The sequence below is a fragment of the Lynx canadensis genome, chromosome A2 (assembly GCF_007474595.2).
Source record: "Lynx canadensis isolate LIC74 chromosome A2, mLynCan4.pri.v2, whole genome shotgun sequence".
NCBI lineage: Eukaryota > Metazoa > Chordata > Mammalia > Carnivora > Felidae > Lynx > Lynx canadensis.
The window spans coordinates 155,485,410-155,510,422 of record NC_044304.2 but is presented as its reverse complement, the minus strand read 5'-3'; the positions used below and the strand labels follow the sequence as shown (position 1 = coordinate 155,510,422).

Sequence of the window (25,013 nt, the reverse complement as noted above, 5' to 3'; positions counted from 1 at the left end):
GAAGCTCTTTAAGTCCACCCGCTTTCCCTTGAAGGCACAAGGACTGAAAGGCTTTCCTCACTTCTTAACCCCAGTGGGGTTTCCATTCTCTCTCTCCCAAGGGACATGACTACCAAGGAGGGGAGGGGCCCCTTGGGATTCTAGTCTCCCATTTCTTCCGAGATTTTCTCTACTTAGAGCCCTTCCCCTACCCATTCTGCAAGGCACTTACCTTTGACCTCTACCTACTTTTGAAATGTTTTACGGCTTCGTTTCATTACCTCCAAGACGATGGTGGTGATTCTTGGTCTTTTTCTCCTTTTAAAATTCCACTGCCTTAATATTAGTGTTCTTTTTTTCAGATCCAATCTGTGCAGGTCTTCTGTACGACGGCCAGCATCGTGCCCCTCTTTCTACAGAGCTGTCAGCCGTGCTGCTAATCGCTATCGTGAAGATTATACACATACGCCCTTGGCCACTGCTCAGATGCACCACAAAGATGGAGCATTATACCTCTCATTCAGGGAGCCTTCCTCTAATGGGCATTTCCCCCTTTTTGTCTTCCCAGCGTTCTATGCCTCCTCGTATGTTTGGGGAATTGTCAGATCTTGGTGGGAGGCAGAGCTCGCCACCACAGAGAGAAATAAGAGGCTCTAGGCTTGTTTTCCTGACCTCTCGGATGGTGCGCTTGCCTGGGATTTGGACTCTGGGGCTACCGCCTGAAAGGAGAGACCTGGGAATTCATCCTGGTGAAGGTGGTGGTAAAGGCAGGACCGTCTGGTCTCCAGAGTCCAACAGCAGCATGGGCGAGGGTCCGGATTTGCCTGGGGTGTGATTCTGGCTATCTCGTGGCTTCCTCCTGCCTGTGCCATGGGCTTCCAGCAACCCAAGCTTCTCAGGAAATTCCTTTTCCACTTGCACCAGATGGAGCCAGTTTCCTTTGCTTAACACTGGCGATGTTGACGGACACGTAATGCCCTTTAACAAGCATGTGCCTCCCACCGTCTTTCTTTCTTAGCTGTCCTATCCAGGCTGTCCCATCTGAGCCAGAAACTTTTAAAAGGTATGGGTGGCTGGCAACTGTGATTCTATGGGAGGGACAGAGGTAATAGAGACTGAATGAGAAATTTCTCTCCTCACTGAGAGCCAGGAAGTAGGCTTAGGGGTTAGAATGTAACCACTAATTGCAGCATCTCATAAAGCTTTTTTTTTTTTTTTTTCCAAAAAGTTACTCAATGCTAGCAATAGGGAAAAAAGAACCATTGATTCCTTCTTGTTCTCTTCTGAGTTGCTCTCCATTTCCCCGCTCTCACCCAACTGTAAAAGCAGGGACATTTGGCTTGCACATGCTTGAAATGTTTATTATCTATTTCCTCCAGGATTAGTCTTCTGTCTGTTATCTATAGAAGAGTTGTCCTAATTTTTTTTCTATCCGAAACCTGAGGGATGAAACATGGCTCTCCACCAAATACTGCGACATCTTCCTCCCCTCCCCCAGCAGACACAATTACTTAAAACACACAACATGATCTTCTTTATTTAATTGTTTAATCAGTTTACATTCCACAACTGACAGGTTATTTATTTTTATTTTTTTTCCATGAACAAGTCATTTAATTAATTACCAGACACTTTTTTTTCTTCAATCGATGGAAATACGAGATTTCTGCCAATTTGAAAAAGAAAATTGCAAGATGCAGTCAGTGTCCGTGAGGTCCCCAAATGCTCTCTGCTTCCTCAGTCCTTGCAAAGTCACAGGAACCTGGCAATTTCCCTTTTCATCCCCCCCCTCCCACTTCCCTGTTAAGTTCACCTCTCCGGAGAGCACAATGGTTTCAAGATCTGGTTTGGATCACCTTTCCTGTAGTTAATTAGTTAATTATGAGAAGGACCGGACAGTACAATAGATCTGATAAGATGTCGCATTCTTGTTAAGATTAAACAACACAGTTATTCACATCGTATCAGAACAAATTAACATAATATTTATTCTTATTTTAGCACCAATAACCGCAGGAATGGCTACCTCCGAGGGCAGAGGCGATGTTGGAATCCTGCAGTACATACTGCTCCTTGTCTAACCAATCAGAAAGCACTATGCAAATGAAAGGTAAATTTATGTAAATTTATATTGACCAAGCAATAATCTGGGACCATAAACCCTCCAAGATTCGTTTGAGAGTTTTGTCGGCTATGGTCCCCGTCTAATGACCATATATAAAACATACTCACCAAATCAGCTCATTTTCTTTCACTTGGTATCAAAGGGCTCAGAATGTTATATTTTAAATGAGTTAAATCGTGTCATACTGGCTCTTTGAAATGCTTTGAGAATGCCCAGGGGTTGCTGGCGTGCATTTGATTCTGTTCTCTGTGCTGAGATCTGGCAACTTGTCTTCCTCCCCAACCACCTCCACCCCAAACAAAAGAGGTTTCTTCACCTCTAAGGAAGGTCTCTAGTCAGGAAGGACAGGGAGGCGATGGTGGACTGAGTCCCAGGGCAAAGGACAGAACCTGTCACCTCCTAGAAAAGCCGGTCTTGCCTCTCTATGGTCACTGCTCTAACATATCCCCTTTTAGCGTCTGACTTTAAGATACAAATGTAAAGAAATGAAGGGATTGGGGGAAAACAAAACAAAACAAAACACAGCGCCAGATATTAGTGAGATGTTATGAGCAGGTGACTGGACTCGATGACAAAATGGTGTGGAGACCATTATTCTTGACCGAGACAGGGAGGCCTGTCTGGCCCCCTCTCCTCTGTAAGATAAAGGGCCTGTGGACGAGGGATAAGTGGATGGTCCTATAGCTGAAGAAAGTGACCTGCTCTGACAGGAGAACGTTGACGGGTCACCGGCACCGTGTCCAGGGGCAGCACTGACACCCTGTGGAGACGTGGCATGTATTTGACAGGCAATAGTCCTCTCCTCCAACTAAGCAGGTGAAGTAGAATTTCAGGGGCCAGGAGGGCAGCTTGGCCATCACTGCTGTGCTCTCTACTCGGGGCCAACGCCAACTTCTGGCTTCTGTCCGCCGGGAGACCCGAGTGACTCATGGGGGAGGGGGTCCTATTCGGTCTCTTAACAAAGAGTCTAAATCTTTGCTGTCCTATACGGGAGCCATTTGCCACACGTGGCTGTCGAGCACTGGACATGTGGCTGGTCCAAACTGAGACGTGTTCTAAGAATAAAATTCACATTGGATTTCAAAGACTTCTTTAAAAAACAAAGGTGGCAAAGTATTTCAGTAACTTTTTGATATTGATTCCACATTAAAATAATATTTTTGATATATTGGGTTGAAATGTGTTAAAATTAACTTCACCTGTTTGTTTGGACTTTTAAGAAGGGGGCGGCTAGTAGGATATTTAAAATTGCATACGTGGCTTACGCTGGTTGGACAGCACTGGTCTAAATGGCCTTCCTGAAGCCGGTGCCAGAGTGATGACCACTATGGACGGTCAGAAAGGAGGAGGGTTTGGACAGAAGGAGCCATGGATGGAGGGTTAGGGTAAGCATGGTGGAACCCCCTCCCCCCAGGGCACCTCATCTTCTCAGTCTTAGGGGAGGCAGTCCCTTGTGCTATAGTATCACCCACTCCCGCCCTTCTTTCCTACTTCCCCTTACTTCAGGGTGCCCTGCCTTTGGGGGATCCTTCTCCGCTGCCATGCTGAGGATGCTCTGGTGATTCTGCCGTTTTCCCTTCCAAAAGTTTTATCTTCCCTGCACGGCCAACTCCCATCTGCCGCCCACTGCCCTTACCCCACCCTCCCACCGGTACTTTCTTCACGCTGGCGGCATCCCATAGACAGCCTCTCCGCTTCTGACATCACAAGCCATGTTTGTATAGTGAGTCAGAGATTGCAAAGCCATTTCAGTCACCATCTCCTCTGATGTCCTTCTCCTACCAAAACTCTGTCAGTAAGGACAGTCAAATGAGATAGGCAAAGTGGGGTGGGAAAAGGCATCTGAGAACAAAAAGGTAGATCGAAGGCTTTGGACTGGAGCACACACTAGCTGTTAGCTTGAGGTCACTTTCGGAGGAGTGAGGGGGGCGAGAGCAGGGGGGAGGAAAACTCTCCAAATGTGCCTTCACACAGGAAGCAGACACCCACGTGGGCTCGAAGCCTCTGAGAATAGCGATGGCATGGCCAAGGAGACCCGGTGCCCCAGGAGCCTCTGCTCCTGGTTTGCTTGAGAGGACACAGAGACAGTGAGGTAACGAGACTTGCCCGAGGCCCCAGGTGAGCCAGTGACAAAGCTATGAAGGCAAACCCAGGATCAGGTCTTTGTGTTGACCTTCACGATGACCTTCACCCTTTAGACTTTGATAACTTGTTTTCTACTTTCTGGAAAACAGATTTTACTTTAAAGGCAAAAAGCTTTTAGAACAGAGGGTCCCAAGCAGACACTAGTGACTGTCAGAGAAACAACCAGAAAACGAAACAAAACAAAACAAAACCTTCTGTGCCAACGGCTTTCCTCCCTTCAAATCCCACCCAGAGTCAGGATTTTGGGGCAGTCTCTACATAAAGTCCTCCAAAAACTGAGGGCTACATCAACGCATTTGTTTCATCTCAATTCCCTCCCCCTTATTTTCAGTTTCCACTTTTATTTGTACATTTTTACAGAACGTCTTGGATCTAAAACAGTCACAACCACGGACGGAAGTGGGAAAGGAATCTGAGAATGAGTGAGTGAAAGGCATCATTACGTCCACAACAACACAGGCACACCGATACATTCAAGCTCGAAAGGGTCTCCAGGTAACCAGGGAAAGAAGGGAAAGGCTTGGCCAGAGGGAGTAATGGGAGACAGGAGAGACGGACACAGAGTTCCAACACCCAGTCCTTGGAAATGAAAGGCAGGGCCGTCATTGCTGAAGCTGGCATCCGTCAAAGTGAGGCCAGCCCCCATGCTTATGGTTTTCTGCCTCTCAATAGTGAACAAACACCCCCTATGGTTGGGTAGTCCCCCCATTTCTGGTTGGGCTCTACCCCTATAGTGAGCAAGGTTGTGGACTTCCCTTAGAGAAGGCTTCCCTACAGCACCGAAGCCAGTTCCCCTGCAAAGCAGAAAGCGTGCAAACCCTTTTGGAAGTGCAGTCTTGTTTAGAATCTAGGATTCAGTCCTTCCCAAACAGGATTGCACCCAGAACATCTCCCAGTGAATGCGCCATCCATTCTCAATCCCATGAAAACCCATATGCTTTTGATGAAGCCATCTGCTTCACCAACTGACAAGAGAAAGAAGATTCCAGTTCTCTGAAACTTGTTCCATCTTAAACGACCATTAAAACATTTCAGAACCTGATCTGCTCCCACCACCAGTGCATGCATGGCTACAAATGATGTTTGCAGGAAAGAAAAAAAAGAAAGAAAGAAAAGCATTGACCCTGTGCCTTGGTTAATGGTTATATGCTCTTTGCTCCACATGGTTTGCTCATTCCATCACCTCTGGGAATAATCGAGAGGGATTAAGAGTGCCTTTTGCAAAACTGGCTTTGGACAAAAGGAAGGAAGCCTGAGAATGGGTAAGTTAAGGAGCCAACCTCTGTGAGGGACCCGAATGATAGAAGAGGAGAATCCCACGTGCTGAAGCTGGATAGGGACGGTCCTGTTTGGTGGCCAAGATGACCTCCCACTTGCGATTGTCCTTTCAGCAACAAGGCCCAAGCACCACATACGCTGAAGAACTCCGTGTAGTCAGGGTTCTGCTGCTCCAGGATCATTTGAACAGCACATAACTTATGTGATACATCATGTCTGCAAATCACTTGGCAATTTCTTTGCCGCCCTTAATATACCATGAGGTAAAGTGTTATCACTATCCTCATTTTGTGGAGGAGGAAGTTCAAGTATGGAGAAGACACAGTGCCCAGAGTCACAAATCATTGGAGGGCAGAGCTGAAAGAAACTTTACAGTAACTGTGTTAGAGAACTGTAGCTTAATTAGTGAGTTACTCTGGCTTCCGTGCTCTTACACCTACAATTAGATTGAGATAGCACTGAAGAAGAAGAAGAAGAAGAAGAAGGAGAAGGAGAAGGAGAAGGAGAAGGAGAAGGAGAAGGAGAAGGAGAAGGAGAAGGAGAAGGAGAAGGAGAAGGAGAAGGAGAAGGAGAAGGAGAAGGAGAAGGAGAAGGAGAAGAAGAAGAGAAAAGAAAAAAGGAAAGAACGCAGGAATCTTTTCCCTCTGTTCCACCCATCCCTAAGCTCTGGCACTGACCTTTTACAAAAGTCCCTTTGCCATCTTTAGGGGCTCAGAGCCCTGCTCTTCTCCTGCTATGATCACCGGGTTAACTCCACGCAGACCAGTGTGGTTCTGCAGCCTTAGACTACACTCCTAGCCCCAAGTGCCAACCCAAGACAACCACTCACCGTGTAGGTACTGGGGACATCATGATGCCTCTGAGTGATGAAATTATAAACAATCGTTTCGTCTTTTTGGTACTTTATTTTTCTAATTCTCTACAATTTTCTATTATTCAGAAAAAATAATCCAATAGCCAATAATAAAGTAGTCTGAGAACTAACAATAATGTTTAAGAAACATTTTGCACCATGGAAGCATCAACGGAAAGAGTCCAAACGCAGCCCGCCAAGTTGACTGCTTTGAGACACCAGAATCTTTTATGTCCATCAGCTCAAGGGGACTTGTTTAAAAACCTGCCCCCTTACTCTGCCAGATACCAGCTAGAAGATAGCACAGAAGCCAACCTGGCTGGTATGCACCAATGACTTCTAAATATGATGAAATCACCTCTTGATTCATCATATTGCCCTGGAAAGGGCTGGATTTGTCCACTGGGATGGTTGGCCCCTGGGGGAGGAGGAACACTTTCAGAAAAGCAGCTTCCCTTTAGTTGCAAGAATCAACCAAATAACCCACACAAACCACACCAAAGATGACCGGAGTGTATTTTCTTCCCGCTCCTTCCCCTCAGATACTTAAAAAACAATTAACACTCTCAGAATAAGCCAGGGGAAGACAGAGTCCATGCCTCTGGGTGATGGGCTTGATTTCATTACTTTGAGTCTGACTCAGGTAGGCAGCTTTAGGGACCTAAGCAGCACATCCCCCGTTGAATCAGAACAACCACACGTGGTTCATTTCACACCTCTTATCATGACTGTGGAGGACTGTTAAGAGGTAGGGCCTACACTCAAGAATTTCAGGATATCGCCTTCCCTGACCAAAGGAAAGGCAAGCACTGTTAGGTGGAACCACACACCCCAACAAGAGAATATGCCAGAATGGGCTCCGAGGGCGGCATACGGACATGTGAACAAGGAAGGCTTTGTCTTGGCTGGGTGATGCTGAGTCTTCTTGACTTTGTGATCCCTGAAGCTGAAAGGATGTAAATTGTTGAAAGGCAGAGGGTTTCAGGAGGATTGAAGCTGGAATAGGCACATTTAAAAATGTTTTATATTTCAATGCCGGGAAGCCACGGACCTCCTTCTGAAGCCCACAGCCACAACAAATGAGGAAGGGGTTTGCTTGGAGAGTATGAGCCTCTCCAGAGACAAATTCCTTAACTATTTTAATTGATTGACTATTTTAAGTTGATGCAGAAGGAAAGAGGAAGGGAGCAAAGAGGAAAATGAAACATAAAGAAACCAAAACTCCCAAAATGGGGAGAGAAAGAAATAGGACCTCTTTCCAGGCAGACACCTCACTTGTCTGAATCCCCAATCTCATAGGGTAAGGAAGGAAATGAAAGCTGAAAGCCCCATGCTTAAGGCTAATTCACATGGAGCTCAAAACACATACACAGTCATAGACCTTGCATGCACACCGGTAAGGAATCTGAACTTCACCTGGGGTCGGGGCTGGGACTTTTATGAAGCTGCCGACCCTAAATCCCATCAGTAGGTTGGGTTCTACTTTGATTTGGAGTTAGCAGAGGCTCTCTTTTCCTTCCCCCACCCCCCTTCCCTTCTTCTTCAGCCACACCAGAGCCTCACTAATAGCGTGGGGACGGCGGGTCTCAACTTGGATCCCTACACTGGAGGGATTGAGCCCCTCCCCGGCCTCCGCCTCCCCGGTCCCCCACCCCTGGGCAAGGATTTGCCATCTGTATGGGGCTTTATTGGCCCCAAGCAGGATCAGACCTCAGAGTGTATCTGCTCCTATCTGGCCCCGCTACCAAAGAAGTAGCTCAAAGCTTCTGTTCTACTGATGGCAAGTTAAGCCCAGGTGGTTTACTTCTTTCTTAGGAGTCTCTTAACATTTCAGGAAGGCTTCAAAGGGACACAATAAGCTGTATTAAGGGTCGATCACAAAGATTAGTAGCTGGAAAGAGTGGATGATCCATTTATGGCAAGCATGGGATAAAAAAAAAAAAAGAAGGTATAAATAGTCACAGGTCAGCGAGGCAGTGTCCTCAAACACAGTTACTCAAGAAAAGTTTAAATGACTGATAGCAAGTGGCCCCTTGTAGAATTTCTTTCTCCATTTTCCTGCACCTGGGAAATAGCTGGTCACAGACAGGCCCTCTGCTCCAAACAGACGCTCGTGGACACCTGCCTCTCCCTGCTCAGCAGAGCCCACTCAAGATGCTTAGAAGGAAGACACGAAGCCTCTCAATCTGGGATGCTTCTCACTTTTCCCTCAAGCCCTAGCATGCCTTTCCTTTAAGGGGGAAATCTAGCTTTCCAAGAAAAAGAAATTTTTAATTCTGTATACAATAGAAAAGTTAGGGTTTCCCAAAAATGATTTCTCTTCTCATAGAATTAATCCTTTATTTAAAAAAAAATCCTTTGAAGCCCAATTGGAAGAGAATGGCATTTCCTGCTCCACACCTTACCCCTCATCTCTCAGCACACCCATACAAGGGGCACGCACACATGAGACCTTTTGCAGAAGCTGACCAGTGTCGCTGGGAAGGAAGCCTTGAGTAGCACACCCACAACCGTGTCCAGTTACATACTGACAAAAACACACAGAAAATGCACCAGGGAGCTACACGTATACAGAGACCCACATTCAGGCCCATTCATGCACATGGGATGTCTTAACTGGATGTGAATCACACACACACAGTCAAAAAGAGCAGATGAGGGGACAGGCAGGACTCGTAGCCTGGCGGATGGAAGAGGGAGAGGTGGTTAGTAGATGAGAAGTGGGGACTGGTAGGAAGACAGATCAGGAGACAGGCCGATGAAACAGGTACATGGGTGGGAAAGAAGGCTGTTGAGCTGTTGGCAAAGTGCCCAAAGCATATCTATTTATGAAGCAACTGAATTCTCAGCTACATGGTTGACCCATGGCTGTACAGCTCGGGGATTCACTCCTTGCCTCCTGGGGCTGCTCAGCCCCAGCAGGGTCACTGAGGTGACTGTCAGCTGCTCCTGCCCACTCTTCCCGGCAGACTCTTGTCCCTACAGCTCCCACGACTCTGGCTGACATGGTAGTTCGCCGACACCTGCAGGGCCAGTGTGCTCGAACGAGCCTGAGACGTCGGGCTGGATTTATGCCACCTCTGTTTGGGGGCTAGCCACTAAGATGGCTATTTGGGGATGCATGGCCTTGAATACCAAGAGGGAAAGGAAGAAGATGGAAAGAGTCCGGAGTTCGCCATTAATTTACACAATATCATACAAACTTGAGCCCACGGAGCATGGAGATGCTCTCTCTGCACGTGACCCATTTTCTTTCATCTGTACAGAGGTCGCCCCCAGGAGAGGGGTGGATGTCCAGTGACAAAGGACAGCTTCCATGATGGGGAGTGAAGATCTGGTTTGGTACGTACTTGTACAACAGCAACAGAGGCAATGTTCCTTCTCCCTCCTGAACCATGTTCCCCCTCTTCTCTCACGGCTTTGTGCCCAGCTTTGTCTTGAACTTCCAGATTTAGAAGACTAAATCCCGTGGCATCCCAGAACTGTGATGTGAAGGACCACCGGGCCCTCTGCCCAGTGATTTTGTTCTCAGTTCTGCCCTCTGGGAATTTCAGCTGCACTACAAATAATAGAAAAATGCAACACAAACAATAAAACCCCACACTCAGAAAACACCCACCACACGTACACACTCCAGGGACCTGAAACTACAGAATGGGCACCCACACTGGCCTGCCCCTCATTATTCCTCCTAGGTCTCGGGACTCCGCCCTGGCCCATGAAACCACCACAAACGATAGAGACAACAGTCATAATGAAGTCTTTCCATTTTAAAAGGTGAAAAGGAAAAAAGGAAACCACCAAAAGTAGTCTCTCTCTCTCTCTCTCACACACACACACACACACACACACACGCACACGCACACGCACACATCACAGCATTACTCCAAGGCTCCAATCTGCCCAGGGAGTGCAGGTGGGGTCGGGGGTAGGGCGGCCTCTTGTTTAACTGGATGTAAGGCAGCTGGAAGGTAAGACTGGGTTTTCTGAGCATCCACTGAAGTGTCCTTTTATTGACGTGGATCTTGCCCCTCAGCACGTTGTTCTCTCCCCCTTCCCACCTCTGTAACTTTGTCCAAAAGTTTGGCAACAAAGAGAAAACTTCCTTCTCAGTCTGTTTTCTCTTCCACTTCTTGTGTGTTGCTGGTGGGCCAGGAAGGGAATCAGAACAGAACGATCAGGAGAAGTGATCTGCAAATGACGTCAAAGATGTGGTTACATTCTATGAACTAAGGGCTTTGTTTCTCTGCAACACGATCGGCGTTGGGGTGGTGTCCTCACGGCTGGCCCAATGGATGGTACCTCCTTCTCTACATCCGTGCCGCTTCAGACCACTGGCACTGTCCCTTCCCAGCCCACCACCCCATCCTCGTGAGTGATGGGATCAGGACGCTATCACAAGTGGTGATGTTTGCTCTGTCTTCAAAAAACCGTGGAGCCAAAAGTTAAGAAATGATGGAAGAGCCACGTGACGGGGACGCTTTCCCCATCTCAGTGATGAGGCAACACAAAGTCCGACGAGATGCGGGTGCCTGAGCCAACTCAACTCTACCTTGGCACTGGCATCATCTTGAGTTAGTTTTGTTTTATATATGTATATTATATATATATTTATATATATATATATATGTATGGGTTTGTTTTTTTAGCACACTGTCCCATTCTCGGGTCTGGATTTAGGGCAGTTGGTCCTCGGGACAGGTTGGACAGAAGGGGCCAAGGTACAGAAGAATCCCGAGATTAGTGTGAGGCCCAGGCCCCCCCATGCACAGAACATGGACCATCCGTATCCATGGCTGATGTCATCGGGGAGTCCATACAGGTAGCGTGGGTAGCGTGACAGCTCAAAGTTGATTCCAGCCACACAGGTGCACAGTGATATGATGCAGAAAGTTCCTGGAGGGCAAGGCAAGGAACATGGGGTGGGGTGGGGTGAGGGAGAGGGAAAGGGAAGAGGGAAAGGGGAGAGAGAGGGAGAGAGAAAGAGAGAAGTGAGGTTGACAGCATTTTTCAATTTTCTTGAGTAGGCAAGGTTAAAAGACGCAGATATAAGCCACCAAGATCCGTAGCTGGAAATATTCACGGAGAGGAGAAAAGTGTCAAGAGATCATGGCTTCCTCACTCTGCAATAATTGCCCAGTCTTGGAACAACTTGGGAAGTCTTGCCTGTGGGAAAATACTAAATAAGCTTCGCAGTAGAGTCTCATGTGGGGTATGGTGAGGCAAAAGAGTATTCAACTCATTTTTCTAAAGCATTGAAAATTCACTGTCTTTCTTGGGAGACACAGAAAACACACCCCACCCTCCCACCTGCTACTTATTTACAGAGAAAAACAACGTCTATTCTTTCCTATATAAAACATTCCTATACGACATTGGGTTTTCCTTTAACCCATTCACCAACAAGTCACCCCAATCCTGGGAGCCCTTTTCCTTTTCCTGTAAGACAGCATCTCCCAAAGTTGGAACACCGGCCCTCTGAGATATTCCTTTACAAAGGGGCAGCAGAGTCAAAACCTCTGGGAAACTCTGTACGTGACTTCTCACCACGAAGATGTATAACCCACAGTAGCATAAGCTCATGCATCTATGAGTCTTATGAGTATTTGACAGACTTAATGATGGGAACTCCTCTTTTTAAAAAATTACTCCTGGGGCGCCTGGGTGGCTCAGTCAGTTAAGCGGCTGACTTTAGCTCAGGTCATGATCTCACGGTCTGTGAGTTCGAGCCCCACGTCGGGCTCTGTGCTGACAGCTCAGAGCCTGGAGCCTGTTTCAGATTCTGTGTCTCCCTCTCTCTGACCCTCCCCCGTTCATGCTCTGTCTCTCTCTGTCTCAAAAATATATAAATGTTAAAAAAAATTTAAAAAATAAAAAATTACTCCTACTAACCTTCAATGAGAAGGCTGCTATAAGAGAGAAAATGTTATAAAAATGTTATCAAAATTAAAAAATTTTTAACCATTGGAGATATGTGGCAAACCCAAAATGAGTTCAAGAGCTTTTCTTGGAGCACCTGGGGGGCTCGGGTGGTTAAATGGTTAAGCGTCTGACTCTTGGTTTCGGCTCAGGTCATGGTTTGTGAGTTCAATCCCTGCGTCAGGCTCTGAGCTGCCAGTGCAGAGCCTGCTTGGGGTTCGCTCCCCCGGGCCCTCCCCCATTCTCTCTCTTTCTCACTCTCAAAATAAATAAACTTAAAAAAAAAAAGGTTTTCTCGATATTGGCTGCGTCTCACGTTTCTTCTGTCAGCAACTGATATGACGGCAATGGCCTGTGAAGTTTGAGAAGGCTGGGTTGGGTCAGTAGAAGAAAGAAAAGGGAGAAGCATATTTTTTAGGGGGCGGGGACAAGAGGAGGGGCATTATATTTATATTTATTATGAGACCTCTTGCTTCCTGATGGCCAAGTTTCCTTAAGATCCAACTTTTTTCTTCCAGGCCTCAGGTCCATGAGCTTATGATAATTTCAGCGGTCATAGTGACAGTCGCTGTACCTAACATTTATTAAGTGTGTGTGCTAGGAACTGTGTTGAGTGCTTAAACACGTATGGAAACTTTAATTCTCTAAATAAATCTATGCAGATCACATTATTATCCCTATTTTGTCTCTGTCCCTATTTGATGGAAGAAATCGAGGCTCAGAGAGGTTAAGCCATCTGTCTAAAATCACACAGCTAGTAACTGGTGGAGCTGGGCTATAAGCTCAGGCAGGCTAGTTCCTGAGTCTGTGGTCTTATCCTTCATGCTTAGATGGGTGCCGTACAAGGTGGGTCCCTCCTGTTGTGCACGTGGGTTCAAGATGAATTCTCTATCACTCAGTCTGGGATAGGGCAGTTTGGAGTCTTGGGTGGCTTATTAAAGCAGACTGCTGGGCCCTACCCCAGAGCTTCTGGTGAGTAGGTCTGGGTAGCACCTGAGAATTTAGACTTTTAACAAGCTCTTGGGTGATGCTGATGCTGCCGGTCCAGTGACTACACTTTGGGACCACTGAGATAGAAAAAGGTTTTAGTAGAGAAAGACGAAACTTAATAGTCCAACATTCAGAGAACAGAGAAAAAAAGACAAACGGGCAATAAATGTGAAAAATGCCCAATTGTGCCAATAATCAGAGACTTGGAAAATAAAGACATAGTAACAGAAGATAATCGAATCGGTGGCGTTGGGTTTTCGTCTTGTTTTTTAATGATTATTTCCAAACCTAGTGAGGAAGCAGCAAAATGGACCATCCCATAGACTCTGGGGGAGATGTAAGCTGGTGTTTCCTTACAGGAAAGTGATCCTCAAAATATTCATACATTTGACCTAGTGACTTACTTCTAGATTAAGAAAGGAATCCCACCTGGGAACAAAGATTTAAATACAAAGATGTGCACGTGGCGAAGGGTGGAGCTGAGACGTGGCAGTTGGAGGGGCCAAAGTGAGCCTCAGATCCGCGGTGAACACTGCTTTTTGGGCAGAGAGGTCTGAACATTAGGCCGAGTGAAAGAAGGTGTTGAGGCACTTTGGTGGCTCCGATCTGCATTCCCAAAGACCGCGAAGGAGCCTGCTACAAGGACCTGGAAGAAGGGAGATGGGGGCTGGCGTGGAGGGAGGAGGGCGCAGTGAATACCTGTTCAGTGAACACTCCTTCTAGAGGCCACGTAAAGTGATGTGTCAGGGGGGACCTGGGCTCAGGAGCCCCAGAAATAAAATGCGTGCATATGTGCCTGTGCAGTGTTTCTGTGTATGTATATGTGCATGCACGTGCATGCATTTGTGCACAGTGTGTGTATGGGATTGTGCACACGTGTGCATGTGTAGTGACAGCCACTATGTACAAACACGTGTGGCAGCATCATTACCTGGTAGAGGAGGGGTCCCAAACTTCAGGGAGTTGACAAAGCAACCCAGTCTCTCCTGCTGTGCTCTGGGGCTCAGATGGAATTCTATGATAATACCTACACGGACGAGGTCTCACCTCGGTCCTGCTGAGTCGGCATGTCTTGGGGAAGAGGATGGGAAACTTTTGGTTCGTCAGGTGACTTCCGTTGACCAGGCTGGTGGGACCCTTGGGTTAGGGCAGAGGGCCTTTGTGTAACCTTGAGACAGAGCCAGGTGAGGGGAAGAGGAAAGGTGGTCCAGAAGGAAGGGGGCAGCCTATGGGGCAGGGCCAACGAGAGGGTGACAACCTGGAAATGCAAGAACTAAAGAAAAGCTGCGTGTGACACCAGTTTCAACTATTCCAAATGCCAACAAACCAGAGCTGGCCTTCTGTGCCTCAAGAAGGCTTCTTTTACTGCCTGGCTTGCGAACCTGAGTGTGCACGGATACAATTTGCTAAAACTTAGATTAAGGACAGGAAAAGTGTGTGTGTGTGTGTGTGTGTGTGTGTGTGTGTGTGTGTGCGCACGTGCATGCATGTGTGCTCAGTTCAAATCTGAGCTGCCGTTGAGATGGCGAGGCACTTGGAACCATGGATCTGGAGCGTGATAGAAAGTTCTGAGCTAGAGATGTGGATTGAATCATCATCTTATAAACTGAAGCTCTGTGTGTGAGGAGGTCACCCACTGATTTTATATAAATCTACAAGATGCTGTAAACAAATGGAGACACTCCTTATCATCAAAAGGTACACTATCCTCCGGATTAAATCCAGTGATTTGTTCTGGGGGAGAAGGTTGACCTCGAGTAGTTTTGATCTTCCTGAGTTGCCAGTAGCTGAAAAATGTTGATACGCGCTGTTTTAATGGTATATTCTGCAAGTACAGTGGACAGGACACAAAGGATGTGGTTGATACGTTGAGAGTAAAGAGCTTAGGTCTGTGTGGAGCTAATTACCAATTGGAAATGGCCCAGCCTGTGGATAGCATACATGTTGTTGGGTTACGTTAATGGAGTTAATAGGGGATCTTCTAGCCTTAACTTCCTATCCACTCTTCTGTGACTTTGGAACCTTTTGAAATTTCTATTAGTGCTTGTCCATATTGCCCTTGACAGGAGAAAACTTCTAGGAGACTCACGAAAGAGGGCCCTTTGAGCCAAACATCTAAGCGACTTGTTAGGAAACTGTGTGTGAAAAAGAGAGAAGACTGGAAACAGGTTCTGTTTCCACATAAGGCTACCGTTTTCTGTTACAATCAAGGACTTATCGTTTTTACATATCTCTGGACTTGTAAATTCAAATTTGAAAATGCGCATTAGTAATTACGAATGGATATTCACATGTATATGGCAGGTCCTCCATCAATGGACTGAATGAATGATGTGCTGCCCTTGTTCCTCAGCCTAACAACAGACTTTGACAAACACCCACTGAGTCCCTTGAGTCCCAGAGAGCAGAGGAGATGGGGACAAAGGTGGCTGAGCACCCTAACTGTCCCAGTTTTCTCAGATGATGAACTAAACTCTCAGACCTGTAAACTGGCGACTAACTGGTGAGTGTAGGGTGCAGACCCCACCCCACCCCCGCCATCCCCACAGCTCTCTGGGGTTCTCTGCAGAGTGAAGACAGATTCTGAAGGCTCCTGCTGGAAACCATGGATGGCAGTGGACAGGACGGCCTCCCCTCATTTACCCAAAGTACAGTGTGAGGTCCTCCCGTCCCCCGCAGCAGTAGACTGGAGCCTCTGGGGCTAGGTCTCTTGAACGTGTCATTTTGTTCCTCATGAGCACTTACTGAGAGATAGGCGAGGATCCAAGAAATAATGCAGCGTCACATCTTCTTAGTAACCCCCCCCCCCCCACCGCCCGTGGTTTGGGCCTAATTCCAGTCAGATTCCTAGACTAACTGCAGTCAGAACAGAGCAGTTAAATGAAAAGAACTTTGCCCCAAGCTCTTCCCTCTGGAGCCAGGTTCTGCTGTGTGCTCCAGACCTGGCTGTAAGAAACATCAGGTGGAAAGCAGGCCAGGGAGGCAGGGACAGTGCCCACATGATTGTCACGTCTCGGTGACGGCAGGCCTGGTGTGGGAGCGGGAGGGGGACATCCCTGTGGCTGTGGGCTCTGTGACGCAACACAGCTCATCAGCAAGTATTTGTTGAACTGTGTTTATGCTAGATGATAAAAAGGAGAATAAGATATGATCCCTGTTCTTAAGAATCTTTAAATCTAAACTAAAAGAGATTTTTTAAACAAGCTTCTCATCTAGTCGGCGATAGAATTGAGGATGCTGTGACCACAGAACCGGACCCAGAGGCTGCAGTTTAGAGCCAGCTCTGGGCCTCTACCTGCCCCCGCTTCCAGCAGGAAGATGGGGAGCAGAGCAGATGACTGTGAGGTCTCCCCCCCCCCACATCCAGCCGTCTTTAGGAAGAGGAGGAATACCCCGTAGTGGGTGGTTAGGGTCAATCTCTGACAGAGACAATCAAGCTGGGCCAGGGAAGGTTTCCCAGGCAAAGAACAGAATTCCTGCAGGCAGTACACAGAAGTGGGGGGCCTCACCTGGTCTGGAGAGTGTCCCTCCTTTGCCCTCAGTGCCCTCCTTGCCCCGGGTCTCTATGCAGAGATGACAAGGCAGGCCCGTGTGCCCCTGTCACAGAGCTTCTCACTTCCCAAATGCTCACTGCTCTAGCCTTGTCCAGCCTTCATCATTTCTCACGTGAGCGGCCGTAACAAGTCACTGCTATCTTGCCTTCTGTTCTTGCCCCCGTAGAGCAGCCAGTGATATTTTAAAAATGTAATCAAATCATAATTCTCTCCCCTGCTTAAAACCCTCCAATAGCTTCCTATCACACTCAGAATACAAACCCAACTCCTTACCCTGACCATAGAACCTTGTCTCAGTAGACCCTGTCTCCCCATCTGGCCTCATTTCTCACCTTGACCCCCACACTCTAGCCACAGAAAAGAGCATTCTGTGTCTCAAACTAGCTAACCGTCTACCCACCCCAGGGACTTTGCACTTGCTGTTCTCTCATCTGGGATGCCCTTTTTCTAGCTCTTCTCAGATCTCAAATGTCATCCCCTCAGAGAGATCCTCCCTGGCCTCCTTCTAAAATTGTGCCTCCCCAGTGGTTTTCCAGCTGTGCCCCATGGAGGTTCTCAGGAGAGGGAGAGGGAGTAGAAGAGGATCCAGCCCCCTGTCCTCTCTTTGGCCAGAATAGCCCTGCTTTGATGTGAGTCCATGTGAAATTCCATTTGAAGAAAGGAGTTCAGTGATTTCAGCATTTCTGAAAAGCACTGGGCTTATCCATTCACAAGGGGGCCTCAAGGTATGTCATTACAGGGACTAAGCTTTGGACAGCAAAGTCCGATGGCTGCCCCCGTAGTTGCAAGTCTATGCCTTTGGCGGCAGAAGCTAATAGGTCTCCGCTCTCATCGCTGCTGGCCCTGGAAGGGGCCTCCAACTCCTACTCAGCCCCGCCCTCCAGGCAGCCAGCCCCGACTCGCCAGCTGGTTGGAAGAGAAACGAACTCTAATTACCCCTCTCTGTGCCAGGACCCTCATTCGCAAGGACCCGGAGTTCAGGAAGTCCAGCTAGAAGAGAAGCCACCACCCCCTGGAACCCTGAGAGCCCGCACTTGAAGACCCCCTGGTGTAGAGGGAACACTCTCCAGTCCCCTCTCGTGTCCCTATTTGCAAACCCCACCTGGAAAGGAGGGCCAACAGGTGGGAGGAACTACGTAAACATCATGTTTCCTTCTGATTGTACAAACACACCACCTGTTTCTCTTGATGACCGTTCCCACCTGAAGCCCCTTCAGGACTCACGACCACCTTGTAACCCCCGGCCCCGCCCTGGTCGCACCTGCCTGTGTCCTGTCAGCCCCCGGCAGGCCGAGGACAGGGCCTGCTGCCCGCCCCGTCCCCAGTCCCCTTGGCTCCAGGCGCAGTTGAGACTCGAGTGGGGGCGAGGGAGGAGACGGCTTCCGCCCGGCCTGCCAACACCAAACACAGCTTCCCCATCCACCTCCTCCACATGGCTGCCATCTCTAATTAGCACTCCCTGCATTGCCAGATATTAGATTCCAGTCTCCCTGCACCCCGCCCCCCAACCCTGAGCTTCAGTTTCTCTGTTGGACAACTTCCCCTTGCTTGACGTCTCTTCCCTGGGTCTCCGAGCTGCCTCTTGATCCCAGCTCTGTGCCACCTGTCTGTCCCTCAGAGGGACTTCTCCTCCTTTAGTCTTTGTACACTCAAGGTTCCCAGCTCCCCTCTTCTGCCAAGTCCCTCCTTCTGGCAACTTCACCCTCTTCTCCAACTTCAGCTACCACCAGGACACGACTGATTCATAGGATTATGTGATATTATGTGACACCCTGTACTATGTCATTATGTGTCCCCAACCCCAGGGACACAGTATGGATGGTCAAGGTATTCCCTGGCTACAGGTTTCCAGCCCAAGTTCCCGTAAGCTCCTGACTTCTTTATTCTTTGGAAGCCTTGCTTCCCTAGTAGGGTGACCACCCATCCTAGTTTGCCTGGGAATCGGCGGGGACGGGGGTGTGTCCCTGGAACGTGGGATTTTTATCCTCAAACCAGAAAGTCCTGGGCTCAGTGGGACACATCAGTCACCCTTCCTACAGGCTCCCTCACAGTCCTCCCCACTCGGGTGCCAATCAGTGATACTGCAGCAATGACACAAAGTAATCCTTGCTTGTCAATTCAATTAGACATAATGCCTTTACCCAGCGCAAGGACGGAGACTCCGATGCCTGGAATGTGTTGCTAATGTTAAGAAACACCATGCTGGGATTGCATTGTTTGGGGTTGGGGGCTGGCAGCTAAGTCTGCCACCCTGAAATGTTGCCCAGGAACACTTAATCAGCAGCCCAATAATGGTCCCATCCCAGCACCACCTTAAAGTTCAATTATTTTTAAGCAGCTCTTCAGAGTTCTGGTGGAAGCTTCCTGCTCAGCGCACCCTGGAGCACGGATGGCAGGTGTGTAGGGTGTGACCTGGGCCTCCCTGTGTGGCGGCTGCTGTGTTAGCACACACGGGCAGGGAGGGGAGGACATGTGTCTCTGCCTCCCTGTAGGGACCGTCAGAGATGTCACAGTAGTAATGCCACAGCAATGGACCTGTGTAGAAATAGCATCAAAACTGAGGCCTCAGATTAGGCAGCAGCAAAGCTCTTATTAATTCAAGAGGCCACGAGCCAGGAAACTGAGGGCCTCGAGAAGGTTCTCCCAGGAATCCAGGGCAGTTACATATTCGGTGCACAGGCACCTTCCCAAATGTCTATTCCTTATGGGGCCAAGTGGTACCCAAAACTTCACTGGACATAATTTCTGCAGCTTTCTGGGGCAGGAGATCCATCTGCGTGACATTTTCTGCTCCTGGGAATGAGGAATGACGTCTGTGTATCCCCAGCCCTCCCACGTTCCCGTGTTGCTTCGTGGCCAAAGAGCCCCTGGTCTGACCTGAGCCCACTAGCTTGCTGCAAAGTGGTGACTGCAGAGGTGCCCTCGTGGGCGTGCAGGTCAGGGACATCTGGGGAGCAGCCCAAGTCCTCCCTCAGACACTCCCCCGTGAGCCCCTCTCTGATCTTTAAAACCATAAAGAAGCAAAATCAGCAAACAGAAAAAGGATCCCTCCTCCTCCAGCAGCAGCGAATGCACCCTAGGAAGCTGGTGTCCACTAAACCCTTCCTTTGCGGAGATTAAATGCCTCGGCAGCATTGAGCTCTCAAGAGCTCTTTATAGCTTTGCTCAGACCTGCACGGAATATAAATTACGGTTGAATTATACACCATAGCATCAGCAGCAGCCAACAGGCAGGTCACGTGGGGTTTTCCATCCAGGGTGCCTTAGGGGTTCGTTGGGATGAGGCATGGAGTGGTGACAGGCCCCCGAGAACACACTGTGAGGCATGGCGCCCTGAGTTCGGACACAACCATCCATCATTCTGGAAGCTCTGCAAACGCTCCAGGCAGAGACACTGCAGGCGTGCCGCCACACCCCCACCCTCCCGGGCAAGCAGCGTGTGTGTTCCCGGGGTCGTGCCTACGTGCTACAAGGCTGTTCTCTGGGCATAATCATGCCATGGTAATGCAACATCCCCAGCTCAAGCACTGAAAGGGACTGGCCTGTGCATACAGGTTGGCATCGGTTCTAAAGACAATGCTTCCAGATTCCTAACATAGAACCTGGAGTCTTATGCTTTGGTTTTTGTATATCCACAGGGTGGCCTCCAAATCCGGAAGCGCTGGTGTCACGGACCGAATTGTGTCCTTGCAAACTTTGTACATTAAAGACCTGACCCCTGTGCCTCAGGATGTGACTATATCTGAGACAGGGCTGTTAAAGAGCTAATAAAGGTAAAATGAGGCTGTTAGGGTGGCCCCTAATGCCAACTGACTAGTGTCCTTACAAGAAAAGATTAGGACATACAAAGAGACACCAGCCAGCTGTGTGCACAGAGGGAAGGCCACGTGAAGGGGCAAGCAAGAGGGTGGCCATGTGCGAGAAAGAGGCCTCAGAGGAGACAACACCACTGATGCCCTGATCTTGGACTTTCAGCCTCCAGGACTGTGGGAAGATAAATTTCTCTTGTTTAAGCCCCCCCCCCCCCAGTCTGTGGAATTTTATCTTGGCGGCCCTAGCAATCAAATGCAACAGGTGAATACATAATAAGTGGCTTATTACCATATCATTACAATCCATAATAAAATAAGATCATCTACATTTCCAGACTTTATAGCCACCCTGTAGCTAAAACAGGCATCTCAACATAGCCCTATAAAACAACAGGTGCTGGGCATCTTCTGGTTTTTTGCCCCCACCTCGTCTTCCTCACCTATGTTATCTGTGCTTACTCTCACTCAATACCCACCAATCCATTTATTCTTTTGGGTGTAGATTTAGATTTGATCTTAAGAGCAGTGGCTCTTGCGGCCTCTACGCCAAGGACGGAGCCTTTGCAAACTTGGGCAAATATCTAAAGGGCTGAACAAATGGAAGAGGCCGTTGGTGGATGTCCACATGCTTTTTGTGGTGGGAATTTACTGAGATCAAAGAACCTCTGTCCATTGACCTTGACTGGAGATACAGACATTTCCGCTGTCCTCCCGGTCTACCCAGAGTCCACACAGCCACCCCTGATGGTCCAAGCCAAGTCCCGTCTCCCAAGAAGCCTTCCCTGAACATGCCTAGCATTAAGATTATTCACATTTTTTCTGGTCTGGAACAGGCAACCTGACAATTACAGGGTCCCCCCTCTTGTTCTTCGTTCTAGTTTGTGTTCAGCTAGATTGTCATTTTCTCCAGAAGTGGTGGGTAGTGATGTTTCTTGCATTACACACAGCACCAAGCATGAAACTCCATGTCACTGGGAGAAATGGACTTCCAGGCTATAGGGCTTTCCAGTGAAAATATGGGCTTTGAAACCTAGAGGGGAAGGAAGGCAACACCATGCCCGGTCCTCCCACCCTTCATCCTCCCATACTGTTCTGCGATGGCTGAGGGGTTTGTGCACCCACGCATGTGCTCACCTACCCCTGTTTCAGTGGGCACCTTGGGTTTCAGGAAGCGTTTTTGTATTCACAGAAATTCAGCATTGGAATAATACACTCTCTGCAGGATTATTTTGAAAAGCGATAATAATAAATGTGAAAAGGCTTACAGAAGTTAAAATTGCTTTCTATATGTAAGGTATAATATTAGAAATGGAAGGCTTTAAGTGAGGGTGAAGAAAAATCGTCCTGGAGGACGAGAAAAAAAATGTGACTGCTGTTTCAATCTCCATCACCCACTCCATTTCCCCCCAGCCCTGCTCCAGGGTAAATACTACACCAGGAAAAAACGGCCCTTGACAGAAACCAGAAGAAGAGCTCACTCAGGACTCTTCATTCTATGGACTTGGTTAAACCAGAACCATGGCATTTGGAAGATCTCAGAATACATTTCTGAGAAGGACCATCCTCAGAGGGGGCTCAGAGAGGTTATGGCAGCCAGCGGAGGTCACGTGACAACCTTGGTGGGTTTGCAAAGCAGCTTGTAAGCCTGTGGCTCAACCAGGATGGGTAAAAGGGAGCAACCCTGATAGCAGTGTTGGGATCACTATTTAACAGGAGTCGGGGACCTTTTACAGGTGCCACAAAGCTTCTGATCTGGTTCCTCTGGAACACAGGGGTGGCATCTACAGTTATCCCACACTTATTCATTAAACATCTACTATATAGTGGACTGTGAGAGCTATATTTTTATTATTTTTAGTCTGCATGACAATTTCCTTTCTTCCTTCTGTTAAAATCCACCACCATTTGTTCTCATGGGAAAGCCATGATTCATTCAGACATAAGCACCTGATATAAGCCAAATCTTGGGTGTTGTATCTTCTACTCCTCTTGAGGTTGTGATTACAGACATGCGCATATAGATGTGAATTATACATATATCTATATTTTGCCCACCTGCCCTTGGATATTTCATGCTTCATGGAGCAAAAAGTTGGGAAGATCTGAGGTGGGTGGTCCGTGGAGAGCTATGAGCTTTCTATATGGCAGGCACATATCTACGGGTGAGAAAAGTCCTAGGAAGACAATGAATCAAGAGTGCAACATCACATCTTTCTCAATGTGAATCTTTGGAGCTTCCTATCCATCTGGGTCTTGGTTCAGAGCTGAGAGTTGGTGGGATCCAACTGGCTTCCTGACTAAACTGAGAGTGGCATCTACAGCTGTGCAGAAAGGAACATTCTCAAGCTGTGAACAGTGAGCTTCCAAGAGTAAAGCCACTTAGCGCATGCCATCTTCCTGCCGCTGCTTCTCTTTTCTTTCCTTCTCTTTCTAGGCCAACTCTTTCTGATGAATGACAATGGTCCACAGAGCAAACGTGGAGAACCTCTAGGATGGAGGGCAATCTTGTCCTGAGTTTCTTGCTCAGGACAATGCTTGAAGGAATTCAAAACCTCCTGAAGATCATCTCTGATTCCTGGTTGCTCTACTCATTGGTCTTCCAAAGTAGTACATGAGGCATTTGCAGAAAAAGCCACATCACCCCCCAGGGCCAGCATGAAGCTGGCACAAGTAGATGTATCATTACCTACGAACTCCTGTCTTGGTGGTCTAAGGCTCTCCTGGCCCAGAGGTCCACCAAGGCAGCCTGCACCAGCTTCCCAGTAGGAGAACTGCAGCCAACAGGGGGTTATGCAAGGTGGAAAGAGAACTCCACCAAGAATCAGAACATCTGAGTTCTGGTCTCCTCTCTGCCCATGAAGTGGGCAAATCACTTCACCTCTCTGGGCCACGATCCCTCAACCACACAATACAGAGGATGGAACCAGATCTCTACAGTCCTTCCAGTTAAGTGATTCCCTGACTCTTCGTATTGGGGTAAGAAGGTACCCTTCTCTCTGAACTGCTCTAGGACCGGTTACCGGTTATTTTGTCACATGTGAGCCACTTGGAGAGAAGTTACTGCTTCTCACCTCTTGACATGCACAGAAGGGCTGGTGGATGAGACCATTAGATGTCATTACTCGACATCGATGTGCATATGAGGCTCTGCTCTAAATTGCCATGATTGTAAATGTGGAAGGATTGGGACCCAGCTGTTTAAGTGCCTGGAAGAAATTGGCTCCTGAAAGAAATCTCTCAGGCTTCTGCCCTATCTGATCCAAGCCAATGCCATGTTAATTAGGAGAGGAAGAGGCTTAGGGTGGGAGTCAGAAGATCAGGCGAGCCTGCCACATGGTGTGGTTTATGTTTCCATATGCCTGGCACATTTGTCAGCTGGCCCCGGCCTTTCTTTGAGATGATGTCACCTCATCGCTGGGTCACTGAACACATATATAGTTTCACATGGATCAAACACTGATATGTAATATTTATAATGTGGCAGGCATTGTTTCAAATGCTTTTAATGTTAGCTCTTTTAATCCTCAACGCAACTTTATGAGGTTTGGATAAGGGAAGTGAGGCATAGAGAAGTTAAGTAGATTGTGTAAGGTCACACAGCAAGTACAGGAGCCAGTACTTTCAAATCCACGCTTCTGACGCTTGTTATGTTGTCTCTCATTTCTCGTGCATGTGGATTGTCTCTGGAGCTGGACTGTAAGCACAGAAGCTTCTTCCCCAGTAGGGCTCTCTACTCGGTGGTGATTCATTCAATCAGACTTATTGACTAGATGATGAGATTGGGAGAGGAGCCCCTGTCATGACTAAGTGCAGCCCCAAGGAGGTTCTGGGTACCACACAGACTCACGGCTCAGGTAATAAACTCTTGTTGCTGAATTCTTCAGAGAACTTGGAAAACCTATCATAACCTGTCATAACATGGCTTTGCTCCTTATCTGGGCCACTTAGAGGGGTGAGCTTCTGTGGAGGAACAGAAGTTTTCTATGAGGTGTAGGGTGGGCAGCTCGAGAAAGGCAACGAATCAAGATCACAGCATTAACTTTCTTTCAGTAAGACTCTTTGTAACCTCCCAGTTGGCCAGAAACTAAACCCAGTGGACAGAGGAAGCTGGTGGCCAGAACAGGACCTGCAGGACCTCAGTGTGGATCCCAGCCCATCAAAGGGGTCTTCCCTCCCACCAGCATCTCCTGGCTCATGAACGGGTCTCAGCCTGGGCACCTCTTTTTCCTCTTTTCTCTTAGAGATTTGGAGAGTGATAATTACTCATCTTTGCTTGATGAATCCATACTCTAGTGAGGAAAGAGTCACAGGAAGGAGATTGACAGGGCAAAAACATGTCGGCTTTATAAGGCTAGCAT

The 25,013-nt window shown here is 48.0% G+C and overlaps 1 protein-coding gene across 1 annotated transcript in view; it reads right to left on the bottom strand.

The window, feature by feature from the left end:
- Positions 1-6,105: 6,105 nt before the first annotated feature.
- Positions 6,106-25,013, bottom strand: part of TMEM178B (transmembrane protein 178B) — a 308,589-nt gene continuing 289,681 nt past the window's right edge. The window contains exon 4 of the mRNA XM_030308585.1: positions 6,106-11,276. Coding sequence (XP_030164445.1) covers positions 11,026-11,276 — 251 coding nt within the window. The 3' untranslated portion in view covers positions 6,106-11,025. The remainder of the gene's footprint in view (positions 11,277-25,013) is intronic.